This window comes from Triturus cristatus, chromosome 4_2, assembly GCF_964204655.1.
Source record: "Triturus cristatus chromosome 4_2, aTriCri1.1, whole genome shotgun sequence".
NCBI lineage: Eukaryota > Metazoa > Chordata > Amphibia > Caudata > Salamandridae > Triturus > Triturus cristatus.
The window spans coordinates 322,335,528-322,349,751 of NC_140586.1; the positions used below are offsets into that span (position 1 = coordinate 322,335,528).

The window sequence follows — 14,224 nt, forward strand, 5'->3', positions numbered from 1 at the left end:
TCCGCCTCCGCATCCTTCCAAAGAGGAAGAGAGGCTCCACCGTCTGGACCCAAAACGTGTGCTCTCCTTTTATCTGGACCGCACAAAACAGTTCCGGGTGGACGACCAACTTTTCGTTGGATACGTGGGTGCTAAGAAGGGGAAAGCTGTGCACAAACGGACCATCTCTCGGTGGGTCGTTTTGTGCATCAAAATTTGTTATTCCTTGGCAAAAAAGGACCCTCCTGTAGGACTGCGCGCCCATTCTACTCGGGCCACGGCGGCTACTACTGCTTTGGGACGGGGTGTCCCTTTGCAGGACATCTTTCAGGCGGCAACGTGGGCTTCGCTACACACATTTGCCAGGCATTATTGCCTTGACAGCCAAGTCCGGAGGGATGGCTTCTTTGGCCGTTCTGTCCTCCAGGACTTTCTGGTGTGATCTTGGTTCGCAGACCCACCACCGGGGATGGTATTGCTTGGGTATCTATTCTAAGGTGAGGAATCTAACTAACGTGTTTCTTTCAGATGAACAAGTTACTTTCCTTCGGTAACGATGTATCTGTAAGAAACATTAGTTAGTTAGATTCCTCACCGACCCAGCCATCCTCCCCGTTCTGCGAACTGACTTCTAGGGTTAAGGCTATCCCTTTCAGGGCCCTAGAATTTTTTGGCACCAGTGTCGGTATCTTGCATGGCTCTGCGTTCCTGGCGCGGAAGGCTATGTACAAGAACTGACGTCAGCGCACGAGGGCGGCGTCTAAGTACTCCGACGTCATTCCGGCGCACGACGCCGACGACGGACGCGGAGCCGCAGACGACGCCTAGCGACGCGCAAGGGGTATTGCTGACGAAAAATCTTCCGGATCCAGTCTGACGCCTGGGGATATTCTAAGGTGAGGAATCTAACTAACTAATGTTTCTTACAGATACATCGTTACCGAAGGTAAGTAACTTGTTCTTCCTTCTCTCTTTGGCCCAGCAGGGCTCTGCTCTGGGCACTATCAAGGGCTACCTATCTGCAATTTCAGCCTTTCTCTGCTCCCTGATCAGCCATCTCTTTTCAAGTTCCCTGTTATAAATAGATTTCTCAAAGGCATTACTCACCTTTTCCCTCCTATTCCATTTGTGATGTCGCAGTGGGACTTAAATCTGGTTCTTACTTATTTGATGTGCGCTCCTTTTGAGCCATTTCACAACTGTCCTCTTAGTTTACTGACTTTAAAGACTGCTTTTCTGGTAGCCATCGCCTCCGCCAGGCGCATGAGTGAGCTCCAGGCTCTTTCCTGTAAACCTCCTTTTCTGTCTGTTCATCTGGACAAGGTTGTGCTTCGCACTCGTCCTTCCTTCTTGCCAAAGGTTGTACTGCCTTCCACATTGGGCAAACTATCACCTTGCCCACTTTCTTTCCACCTCCACATCCTTCCCGAGTGGAAGAGAGGCTCCACCGTCTGGACCCAAAACGTGCGCTCTCATTTTACCTGAATTGCACAAAACAGTTTCGGGTGGATGACCAGCTCTTTGTTGGCTACTTAGGCGCCAAGAAAGGCCGAGCTGTACACAAGAGGACTATCTCCCACTGGGTCGTCTTGTGTATCAAAGCCTGTTATTCTCTGGCTAAAAAGTAACCTCCGGGGGGTTACTCGCCCATTCTACCAGAGCAACAGCAGCTACTACTTCATTGGGACGTGGTGTCCCCCTGCAAGACATCTGTCAGGCAGCCACGTGGGCCTCGCTGCACACTTTTACTAAGCATTATTGCCTTGACAGTCAAGTCCGGAGAGACTGCTTCTATGGCCGTTCTGTTCTCCATGACTTTCTGGTGTGATCTTGGTTCGCAGACCTACCACCGTGGTTGGTATTGCTTGGGTATCTATTCTAAGGTAAGGAATCTATCACTAACGTGTCTTTCAGATGCACAAGTTACTTACTTGTGTAACAATATATCTGCAAGAGACATTAGTTACCGCCCTACCCATCCTCCCCGTTCTGTGGAACTGATTTCTAGGGTAAAGGTCATCCCTGTCAGGGCCCTAGTTTCAATGCACCAGTGGTCAGTGTCTTGCATGGCTCTGTGTTCCTGGCGCGGAAAGTCGTGTACAGAACTGACATCCGCGCGCGAGGGCGGCGTCTAAGTAGCTGCCGCGACGTCATCCCGGCGATCATGACACCTACGACGGACTCGGAGCCGCACGACGCCACCTTCCGACGTGCATGGGTACTGCTGACAAAATTTTCGAATCCAGTCTGACGCCTGGGGGTAATTCTAAGGTAAGGAATCTATCACTAACTAATGTCTCTTACAGATATATCGTTACCGAAGGTAAGTAACTTGTGCATCAGGGGAATCTCTCTGGTATGGTCCAGATCTTGGAGGGATCTGCAGTGGTGGCTGACCAACCGCAAATGGGTCAGAGGCAGACTCCTCTCCCTTCCCCAACCAGATCACACAGTAGTGACTGATGTGTCACTCCAGGGATGGGGTGGCCATCTGGGAGAGGTGCAGATCAATGGACTCTGGTCTCCGGCGGATTCTGGGCTCGACCTCAACTTGCTAGAGCTGCGAGCGATTCACTTGTCATTGGAAGCTTTTCTTCTTTCCATCAAGGGAATGCTGGTTCAGGTGTTCACGGACAACACCACCGCCATGTGGTACTGCAACAAACCGGGCATGGTGAGGTCCTGGACTCTTTGGCAAGAGGCCCTGCATCTCTGAACGTGGCTGGAACATCAGGGCATATTTCTGGTGGTTCAACAATTGGCACGTTCCGTGAATGCCAGGGCAGACAAACTCGGCCGTTGATGCGTAGCTGATCGCGAATGGCTTCTCCATCCAGACGTGGCAAACGGTCTCTTTCAGAAGTGGGGAGATCCTTGCTTAGATATGTTCGCCTCTGCCGAGAATGTGCAATGTCAGCAGGTTTGCGCACTGTAGTTTCCAAGGCGGCACACACTCAGCAATGCTTTTTGTCACAAGTGGAGCTCAGGCCTCCTGTATGCTTTTTCCCCAATACCACTCGTGTCCAGAGTGTTCAAGCAGATTAGGAGCGCCTGGGACCAAGTCATTCTTGTGGTTCAAAACTGGGCACGAAGAGTCCGGTATCCTGAGCTTCTCCAACCTTCAGGAGAATCTTCTGTCGCATGAGCAGTAGAGGGTCCTCCACCCGAACCTGTCAACTCTACGCCACCTTGTGTGGATATTGAGAGGCGGCAGTTGACAGCATTCGACCTTCCTCCCAAAGTCTATGAAGTTATTTTGGCAGCCAGGTGTCCCTCTACCAAGACAGTGTACGCCTGCTGAAGGCAGAAATGTCTCAAATATTGTACAGAAAGGTCTATTGATCCTCTTTCTGCTTCCCTCTCACAAGTCCTTCTCTTTTTTACCCTTGCCCAGCAGGGCTGTGCTCTGGGCACGTTTACAGGGTACCTTTCAGCCTTGCCTGCCTTCTTGAGGCTGCCAGATCAACCCTCTTTATTTAAATCCCCTATTGTAAACAGAGTCCTTAAGTGGCTTTTACATATGTTCCCACCTGCCCTATTCATCATGCCTCAGTGGGACCTTAGTTTGGTTCTCACCTTCCTGATGTGTGCTCCGTTCGAATCTCTGCACAACTTCCCCCTTCTAGCTTCTTACCATCAAAACAGCCTTTTTAGTGGGAATAACTTCTGCCAGAAGGGGAAGCGAATTGAAGGCTCTGTCGTCCACGCCACCTTACCTATCTTCTCTGCTAAGTTGGTGCTTTGCACTACGGGCTCTTTCATCCCGAAAGTGGTAACGCCATTCCACGTGTAGCAATCACCTTGTCCACTTTTTATTCTCCTCTGCACACCTCTTAAGAGGATCGAGTCCACCATCTCCACTCTGAGCATTGTCTTTCTACCTTGACCGCAGTAGAGTTCCAGGTGGACGACCATCTCTTCGTGGGGTATGTTGGATCAAAGAAAGGTTGTGCAGTGCAGAAGAGGACTATCTTGCGATGTTGGCATAAAAATGTTCTACACTCTGGCCAAAAAACAACCTCATGAAGTCTTAAGAGCTCATTCCACCTGACCTAAGGCTGCGACCACAGCTTTGCAACATGGTGTTCCAGTCCTTGACACTTGTCAGGCAGCAACATGGGTATATCTGCATAAGCTTATTAAGTCAGTCAAGTTCGCAGGGAAGGCCTTTTTGGCTGCTCTGTCCTGCAGTACATCCTGTTCTAAACTTGTCCGCAGTCCCAACTCTAGGGATGGTAGTGCTGGGGTATCTATTCTAATGTAGGGAATCTGCAGGGCAATGGCTCTATCAGATGGATAAGGTACTTACCTTCGGTAATGACTTATCTTGTAGAGACATAATCTAGATGCAGATTCCTTACCGATCTACTCATCCTCCCGCACTGCGGACAGGTTTTACGGTTAGGGCTGATCCCTTACAGAGCCCTAGTTGTTCTAAAAACACCACTGTCAGTGGACCTCATGGCTCTGCTCTCCTGGCGTGGAAAGTAACTGATGTCAGTGCGCCGACCTGGCACCTATATAGGGAACGCAAGCGTCACTTCCTGTGCGTATGTCGTCACGCGGAGCCAACCGACGTACCCTACCAGCGCGCAAGGTTATTGCGGGAGCAAAAGTCTTTCGGATCCAGCCTGACACCTGGAAAATTCAAATGTAAAGAATCTGCAGCTAGATTATGTCTCTACCAAATAAGGCGTTACCAAAGATAAGTAACTTGTCCTTCTGCCGGAATGAAATCTCGAATGGTGCCCTATTCTAGACTTAAAAACCATAAACAAACAATCCTTAAGAATTGTTTCTCTTCTCGACGAACTACAATCGGTCCACCAGGTCGTGTTCCTTGCATTCCTCAACGTGAAGGATGCAATTTTGTATCCCAATTCACCCCCAGCGCAGGAGAATCCTATTGTTATGGCAACAGCCCACAATTTCAGTTTAGGGCACTCCATTTTTGTATTTTTTGGTCCAAAGTCTTTTCCAAGTATCTGAGTCAGGTGACAGTGCACCTGGAGTGGCACGGAGTAAAGGTGTTCTTCTCGACTTAGAATGGCTTATCAAATACCAGTCGCCCACACGTGAGCCAAGTGGTCAATTCCACGGTATACCTATTAAACAAGCACTGTCTGACTCTAATCAGGAAAAGGATATTACAGCGAAGGATCATGTGCCTAAGATTTCTCATTTGCACGCTTGCCCCCAAAGCTTATCCATTGCAGGAAAGAAGGAACAAGCTGTTGATATCAAGCGCTCACAGCATTTAGTTCACAGATGCAACACAATGCAAGTGACATTATCTTACATACCTCTTATCCCACAGAGGTTTTGAAGCTTTCGAAGGCATCCTCTCCAAAGGCAACTAGATCTCCAGTTGCAGCAAGTGACATAACATTGGGATGACATTGTTTCACCACAGCTGCTGTTCTGGGGACACTCATGACTAGTCCCTTGCAGTCCATTCACAGAGCCTCTCTGCTAGTTTTGCCATGTAAAGTGGTTATTTACTGGCCATTACACCAGCCAGGAGAGTGGAAGAGATTCAAACTCTACCCATTAAGGCATTGTACCTCAAGTTTGAAAAATCTAGGGTTATATCAATAACGAACCCCAGTGTCATGCTCAAAGTACTGTCCTATTTCCACTTGAACCAAAGATTTTATCTTCCAGTCTTCTGACGGCCAGCTAATCCGGCTGAGAGGATTCTTCATTCATTGAATTTAAAACATATCCTAAAATTCTACATTCATACGAGTAAAAGCAACACTTTTTATCATAACGCAATGCTAAGGCCTTGCTTTCTCAGGGCAACCAAGTAATCTACTCCTTCGCCCCAGCAGACCAACGTGCCGTCCACTAGGGTTTAAATCTGCTCTTAAGACTTTTAGCCTGGTCATTAAAAATTAAGCCTTTTAGTTATCAGTATTTGATATTACTCATCTGACTTCAAGCGAAGTGTCCCAGGATAACTGGGTCGCCCAGATGTAGATTCATCATATTATATCCGCATCAGGTTAGCAATATTAGCAGCGTTTGGCATTCCCCATAGTAATGTTTACAGTCAGTCTGCGTGAGTGTTACTAAAATCATGCAAACGTTGGATCATATAACAATTCTTCATTTTATGCACACTTTATGGACACAGTGGACATACTTGCAAAGTTGAAGTGAATGATTTTAAAAATGTTATTTTTTTAATGCTTGGCTTTTAGTGTTATTCAATAATTGTCTCCCCAGAATTAGATGTGAAAGGAGCATGAGCAAGATCCTCCGGTTTACTATTAGACACTTTTTCTCAGATTGGATTGTGAATGCATGGAAAAAATGGCCTGCCAACAGTGTAAAGGATGAAGAGTAAATTAATTTGAAAAGGCCGTCTGAGAATGCTAGTATGGAAGCCTTGCTAGACCAGTTTTGGGATTAGGCTGGCAAAGTAGCTGGTTAGATCAACAGTCCTATTCTGTTTTTTGACACTGCATTTTATTTCAGGTTTAGGAATGTATGAAACTCCCCTTTTTCTCGCTCATGAAGAAGAATCAGGCGGTCGCAGTGTCCCTACAACGCCTCTGCAGGTGGCTGCTCCAGGTAGGTGTGAAGCTTTTGAAACTCCCGTTTAGATGTGACTGGGCTTCTATACTAGATGTTTCATTCTACCCACTAGCTCTTTTCAATACTGTCTGAATCAAACAGTTGCTGCAACCCAATTGAAAAGGCTGAAATTTATGACCAGAAATTTCTTTTTCAGTCTCTGTATTTGGCGATATTGCCCCAGCAGATGCATCGGAGCATGGTTCTCAGTCTGTTCCCATGGTAACAACCTCTAGCGGTGGTGTATCTGCTGTGACAGAAGCTGGGGCTGGTGGTGATGAAGGTGATGATGTATTTGCAGAGGCTGAGTCAGAAGGGTAAGCATGGCACTGGGATATAAGGTGTCTTTTCATGTATAGACCAAGATGCTGGACTAAAGTCTGGATTTTGTGATGTTTTTTGCACTCCTGTTTCCATTACTTGCTTTCATGGGCTGCAGTTAATGTATCCTTTTCCAATATTGCCCTCCGGGACACCACCATGTAATCGCACCATTATTTGGCCAGTTCTCTAACATCTACACACAAGCATCACAGTACACATTTAGCACATAAAGGCTCTATACCTTGTGCAGCTTCCTGAGATCTTGGTAATATTAAAACCGCCTCTCGTTGTAGATTGGCCCTATAACACTTGATTTATCACTTAACTAGTTTGGCTCTTTTATGCATCATCCCATCTCCTAAGTCGTGCTTTCTTGTTTTGCGTGCAAACAATTTATGTAGCTTCATTGGTGTATACTAGAAAAGAAAATTAAGCAACCCGACAGCAGAGGCTCAGTGCATAAAAGACTGGGAAGCCAAAGATTAACCTCCTTGCAGGGTGAACAAAAACAATATTTTTTTAGCAAATAGTTAGAGACTTCTTTGTTAAATCCAATGTTGCTCTCCATATCACCTGCTCAAACTTTCACCCAGTCATCCCTTGGTTACTCATGTAACTTGAACAGCTTCTCTATTGATACTTTCTCCGTCAAGCGACATTCTTGCTGCAATTTCAGATTCCTCATCTTATGAATATCCCCAGGTGCCAGACTTGATCCAAAAACTTTTTTTTTCAATTACCTTTAGTGTCGGTAGGTGGCATCATGCGGCTGTCCAAATAATCCGCCCATCCTGAATGGGGCGGCTGGCCCCCATAAATGTGTCACATCCACATGCTGACATAATTTCCTCTTTCTGCTCCTGCTGACTTGGATACGAAGCCTCCAAACCCTGTTCCCTTAAAACTTTACAGTGTGCAGCATGAAACCCTCTTCAATCAACAGTTTAACCATGCCATGCCAGTAATCGATAGATGTCAGCCACTGACACCCACAAGGACCGTTTCTAGTGCCTCTGCACCAAACATGACCTGAATTTGTCAACTGTTCTGTTAAAATGAATTAGAAGGTCATTTGGGATCAAGAGGTCTAACTTGCTGTTGTCAAACTAAAAAAGTTAAAGATGAGGTTGCGGTTGAAGATACAAGTGCAGATGTGGTCTCGCTTCCAAGGTCATTCCCGTGGCTGGTAGTCACGGTCATGAAGCTCAGGTAAGTCTAGGACAGTGGTTCCCAAACCTTTGACTCCTGAGGACCCCCATTGAGTCACCACTGGAAGCCGGGGACCCCCAAGCAATTTGTAGGATTTAAATTTCAAACATTAAAACAGTAATTCGAAAAAAATAAACAAACGTGTGCACTCAAAACAAATACTCAAATTACTAAGGATTTTAGGGGCATATTTACAAGTCCCTATCGCCATGGGAATGTCACTTTTTGCAATGTTCCTGTGGCAATAGAGGCTTTGCCTTATTTACAAGGCAGCGTTAAGCCACTTATTGTGGCTTAACGTTGCCTTGTAAATAAGGCCCCCTTTCACGCAATGCTTAGCGTGAAAAAGGTGGGCAGTGGGAGTTGCAGTGGGCGTTTCACTCCAACACCCATTGATTTTGACGCTGCCCTCTATTTACAAGGTCAGCTGAAATAGGAGACCGCACCAAAATTAAGACCATGAAAAACCTGATCTTAACTTGGCGAAATGAGGAGAAGTGCCTTATTTCTCCGCGTTTTTGCTTTTTCCAACAGAAAAAGCAAAACACCTTTGATTGTTTATGTTCAGGATGGTGACCCTTCCTGCACATAAACAATCTTTAACCCCTTGGCTGCGGCAGGAATTCCGCCGCAGCGCTGGGGGGGGTTTGGGGGCAGCGCGGTGGCGCTGTGCTCATGACGGAGCCACTCCGTCATGAGCCACGGTTGAGCTGTGCTCATGACGGAGTGGTCCGTCATGACTCCGCCCACTGCGCTAATCGCCCACACAGGCGGGGAATCAGCGCAGCGTGGGAGGAGCGGCGGCCAACGGCCGCAGCATGACGGAACCACTCCGTCATGAGCACACGGCACCCGTGGCTCATGACGGAGTGGTTCCGTCATGAGCGCTGAAGGGGTTAATAAAAATGACGTTTTGTAACTTCCATGTGTGCTGCATTAGGCAACACACATAGAAGTGACAAAAAGGCATTACAAAATTGTTCATGTGCAGGAAGTGGGAACATAGCGGCATCAGGATAACGATAGATTGGGAATAAACATGTTTCTAACTTTTACCATGAGGTTTGCAAGCAGCTCTTTGACAGTTTATTGGACACTGTGCTAGATTACGATTTTTCCCTTATGAATTGCACAGTGACAAAAGAATCTCTGTGACAAAATCAGTAGCCCACTGACCTATGCACATAAAATACTGTTTTTAAAATGCATTGTACACGTTCTTTGCAGTAGGCATATTAACCCTCTGTGTCACATTAGGATTAGATAAGTCAAAGCTGCCACTAGACAAAACTTTCCTCTCTCTCCAGCAGGTACATTAATCACTGGCATTTTCTTGACACTTTTATAGTTGCTCAAACTGCTAATTTTACAAGGAACTTTGCAGTGCTTTTAAAGCTGCTGCCTGCGGACCCCCTGGGAATGTGCTACGGACCCCTGGGGGTCCTCGGACCCCAGTTTGGGAAACACTGGTCTAGGAAATCCCTAAAAGAAAATCAGAGCACAAGTCCCCTTCTTCCCACTCCTCAAACCACTCGTTGCACAACCACCCTTGCCCTACCAGGACCTGAAGTCTGTCTCTGCACTCTGAGCTGACACTTCCTTGGTCCAGACCAGGTCTGATCCACAATGGACATCAACGCCACAACAGCTCCCCAATCTGGTCTTCACCGTAGAAAACACTTTTTTGGTGCCTCACCGGGTCCCTCCAGCTCTGTTTCATACCCCAATTTGGAGGCCAGTAAGGTTCCAACCGGCAGATCCATCACTAGCATAAACCCTCAACTTGTGCTTGACCCGACACTGATCCCTCATTCAGATTCGTGTACACAACCGGCTACGACATTAACTTCTCAGACCCTGACACACCCAAGCAACATCCTGACACCAGGCCCGATGTCATCAACACTGAACACCGATCCAATAGTTTTATGGGACTCTGAAATACATCTCTTACTGAGACACCACACTGACCCAGACTATACACCCTATGCTAATAATAATGATCAGGGTGATACTTACTATGATGGGAAAACATTTTAAGACCTTACAGACGCCAGTGGTCTAGATACCTCTCCAGACATTGGCTCAACCTGGATATGGCAACAGAGGACTCCACCTCATTCACAAAAGTGATTAAGAAGACAATGGAAGTCTTACAACTCATCCTGCCAAGTACAGAGGTCAAAACTAATGTGCTTACTGAAGTCCTCAACCCAGAACAAAGAAGTCAGGAGCCTTTTTCTGCCCTTCAGTGAGGCATTTACTGATGTGCTGGTAGGCACCTGGGCAAAGACAGGATCTTGCCCACCAGTCAGGAGGCAAGTGGGAAGGCGGCATAGACCTGCTCCAGGGGGCCCAGATTTTTAATGCATATCACACCAGAATTTTAGTAGTGCAGGCATCTTAAGCCAATTAAACCCAAATGACTCCCAACAACTCCTCCTGATAGAGGAACATTTGCCAAAACTCATATTTTCATTCACCGGCTTTGCTCTAAGATCAGTGAACATCTATTTTCTCCTGGGCAGGTATTGGCACGCACTGTGAGACAAAGTGGCAGAGGTTTTGCCACCTGTCTCAGATGACATCAGAGTCACATTGCAGCAACTCTTTTGGACACGACCAACTGGATAAGGCAGTCAGCACAAGTGTGGTACTAAGTTGCCACGCCTGGTAATTCACGGTTCACACTTCAGAAGTGTCATTCACAGTTCTCTCCCATTTGGGTAAAAGCCTTAGAATGCTTCAGAGAGCCAGGCCACAACCTGCCCCTTAGGCCTAGCTCCACCTGCATGTCAGTTTCTCCACACCACTCGCCCTTTTTGAGGCTTTGACAGGGTTACCAGAAGAGGTGCCAATGTGGACTTCAGCAGCAGCAAGCCTCCTAGTCCTTTCAACGTAGAGGCAGGGTAACAGACTGTCAGCGTCCATTCCTCTGATGGACAATCCTCTAACCAAACCTAAGCTATGCTCACACAGCTGCAGCAAAACGGCTTTAGTTAACTGTCATTGGATCAAGATTGCCCAAAAAGAGGTGGTCACCTTTCACCTCCCCGGTTGTAGGAGTATCACATCCGACCAGTGGGTGCTCCATATCGTACATGGCTATTCTTTTCCCTTCCTCTGTTACACAAGACATGAGCCACCGACACCGCAACATCTGCCTGAGGATCACTTGTCTATACTTGAGTTCCATTGCTGGCTTGGTGGGCCGTCTTCTCGCAGATGTGATTAATCTGTCATTATCCTCTGGAATGGTTCCCTCTGCATGGAAGAAGTCATTGGTAAAGGCCTTGTTGTAGAATCCTGGCTTAGACCCTGACTATCGTCCCATTTCACTTTTGGCTTGGGTCAGCAAAATCGCGGAGAAGTTTGTTAATATGGCTCTCTCCAAACACTTCGAAACTGGTAAACTTACACCCATCACAAACGGGGTTCCGCCCCTATCAAGGGACTGAGACAGCGTTATTGGCAGTCTTAGAAGACGCTAGAAGGATCCTGGACATAGGTGGCTCTCTAGCCGTGATATTTCTGGATCTGAGTGCGGCGTTTGATACAGTGAATCACCGTATCTTAATTCTCTGACTTAATGAGTTGGGTCTGTCAGGAATAGCTTTGAATTGGCTGCGTTCTTTCCTAGGCCTCGTTATTGTGGGGTTCCTCAGGGGTCATCCCTGAGCCCCACTCTTTTCAATGCTTATATGTCCCCTCTTGCGGACATTGTTTTACCCTTTGGGGTGCATATAATTACGTATGCCAACTACACCCAACTAGTGGTGGCATTTAATTCCAAAAGCAGTTCCCCAACCTTTCTGGGTCCTTGTCTCGAGGAGGTGATGAGATGGATGTGCCATTCCCATCTCAAATTGAATGGTGATAAGACCGAGCTTATGTTGCTCGGCAGTCCCTCCCCATCGAGATTGCTTTCATCTGGCCAGCATGTATGGGCCCTCCGCCTGTCCCCAAGCCTGAAATAAAGAGTTTGGGTTTTTGACTGGACTATGAGCTTAGCTTTAAAACTCAAGCAAGGAAAGTTGTTGATTCCTGCTTCGGCATCTTAAAAACGCTGCGGAAAGTGTTGCCTCTGCTTCCTCTTTTAGCAAGAAAGCTCGCGGTCCAGGCACTTGTTTTATCTTGCCTTGATTATGGCAACGCCCTCTATCTCGGCGTCCCCGTTGCGGTTTTTAAGAAACTTCAAACCATGCAAAATTGCGCCGCACGGCTCCTTGAGGGTGTCCCTAGCTGTCAGTCAGCTAAATCTGCCCTTCGGTGTTTACATTGGCTTCCTATTCAGTAAAGGGTCCATTTTAAAGCCCTCTGTACTACCCATAAGATGCTAGGAGGCAAGGGATCTGATTTTATTGCTTCTTTTGTCCAGGCCTAACAAGCCAACAGACAGTTATGCTCAAATGATCTTTACTTGGCGTCTGTCCCGAGAATTAGGAGGTCCAGAAGCGGTGGTCGGCTCTTTTCCTACAATGCTGCCAAACTTTGGAATTCCTTGCCACTGCAGCTGCGCAAAGAGCCAGCCCACTTCACCTTTCATAAGAAACTGAAGACCTGGCTTTTTCCAAACTGATTGCCACAGTTAGTGCGGTTCGACCCTAGTGCTGGGATGCCTCCGGGTAACCATGCGCTTTACAAATGTTATTTCAATTCAATACTTCAAGGAGAAGTTCTGGCTATCTTGGTCAAGGGAGCAGTAGCGAGGGAACCGGTGTCAGAGATCAGAACAAGCTGCTAATCCCATCCTAGATCTTTCTCCTCTGAACCTTTTTACTGTAGAAGGACAGTTTCAAAATGCATTTTACTCAATTGTCCTGTGTGGATCAGCGGAAGTTCTTGACCTCCAGCTTCCCACCTTAGAGGTCAAAACTAATGTCTTGCCAAAGTCTGCATCTGGGGCAAACATCTACTTAGCCTCTCCTCTCCTTCAGTGAGGCACTTGCAGGTACTCTTAGGGACCTGGCCAGTTTTTGCTCTGGCCGCACCCAGTCAATCACCAAATTGCAAGACACCATTACCCTGCATTTTTGTCTCAGCACCCCTCCCCTGAAAGCTTGGTGGTGAAGGCATCTACCAGTCAGACAAACCTGTATACCTTTCCGATTACTAAACCCCCCCCCCCCCCCCCCCCCATCCCCCCCAATAGAGAGTCCATATGAGTGGAGACCTTTGAGAAGAGGGTATTTTCTTCCACCAGCTTTGCCCTCCGGTCCATGAATGCCAGTTGCCTGCTAGGTTGCTATTGCAACATTTTTGGGATACGGTGGCTAAAGTGGTCCGAGAGGATATTTGACCTGTCCTAACCCAAGCCATCCAGAGCCAAGCTCACAATTTCTTGTGGCTTGGATACCACCCATTCCATCGGGTGAGTTATTGGCACCAGTGCCACTATTAGCTGCCAAACTAGGCTGCAGGCAAAGTTTTTTTCAGGCGATGTCCAATCGTCCCTAGACATGCCCTTTGACAGCCCTCTCCTCTTTGGGGACAAGTATGGTTCTGCTCTGGAATGGTTCAAAGAAAGCAGTGCCACAGCATACTCCTTGGACCGATCTGCCTCGCCAGCTACATCATCTCTAACGTTTCTTTAGCAGCTTCAGCAGAGATGCTCCATACCAGCAGCCAATTCAACCTCAGCAGGGTGGCCAGCAGTTTGATGGAAGAGGCCACGGCATCCAACACCCCAGCGGTCACGGTCAGTAAACCACTCAGTCCACTGCCAACCCCCTTCCAGCCCCCCACAGCCCCGCCTTCCCCACAGCACCACCTTCCAAAGCCCTTTAGCGTGCCCTTAGTGGAGCAGGATCCAGCAATACTTGCCGGCTTATCGGAAAGGTGAGTTCTATAGATAGTCTGAAAGAGGTGCCCTTCATTGTCACTCTGCCACACCTTCTACCATTCCTAGAATGACTGACTGAGGACCATCTGTCCATTTTACCCCAGGAAGTGCTAGCCTTTTTGGCCAAATGACCTTTTGAGAGGGTGCTGCACCAGAATTAGGTTTTGATTATTCCTGCCACTTCCTGGTGTCAGAGGAGGAGGCCTTCCTCCTATTTTAGACGTGCACCCTCTCTTCGCCTTCCTCTGGAAAGACAAATTCAAATTTCTCACACTGAACCAGTTCTGG

At 47.5% G+C, this 14,224-nt stretch overlaps 1 protein-coding gene across 8 annotated transcripts in view; it reads left to right on the forward strand.

Moving 5' to 3' along the window:
• The window catches only part of TPR (translocated promoter region, nuclear basket protein), a 645,150-nt gene that overhangs the window by 619,681 nt on the left and 11,245 nt on the right, over positions 1 to 14,224 (forward strand). For all 8 annotated transcript variants that reach the window (XM_085601673.1, XM_085601674.1, XM_085601677.1 and 5 more), the window contains exons 47-48: positions 6,463 to 6,558; positions 6,719 to 6,878. In XM_085601673.1, coding sequence (XP_085457799.1) covers positions 6,463 to 6,558; positions 6,719 to 6,878 — 256 coding nt within the window. The remainder of the gene's footprint in view (positions 1 to 6,462; positions 6,559 to 6,718; positions 6,879 to 14,224) is intronic.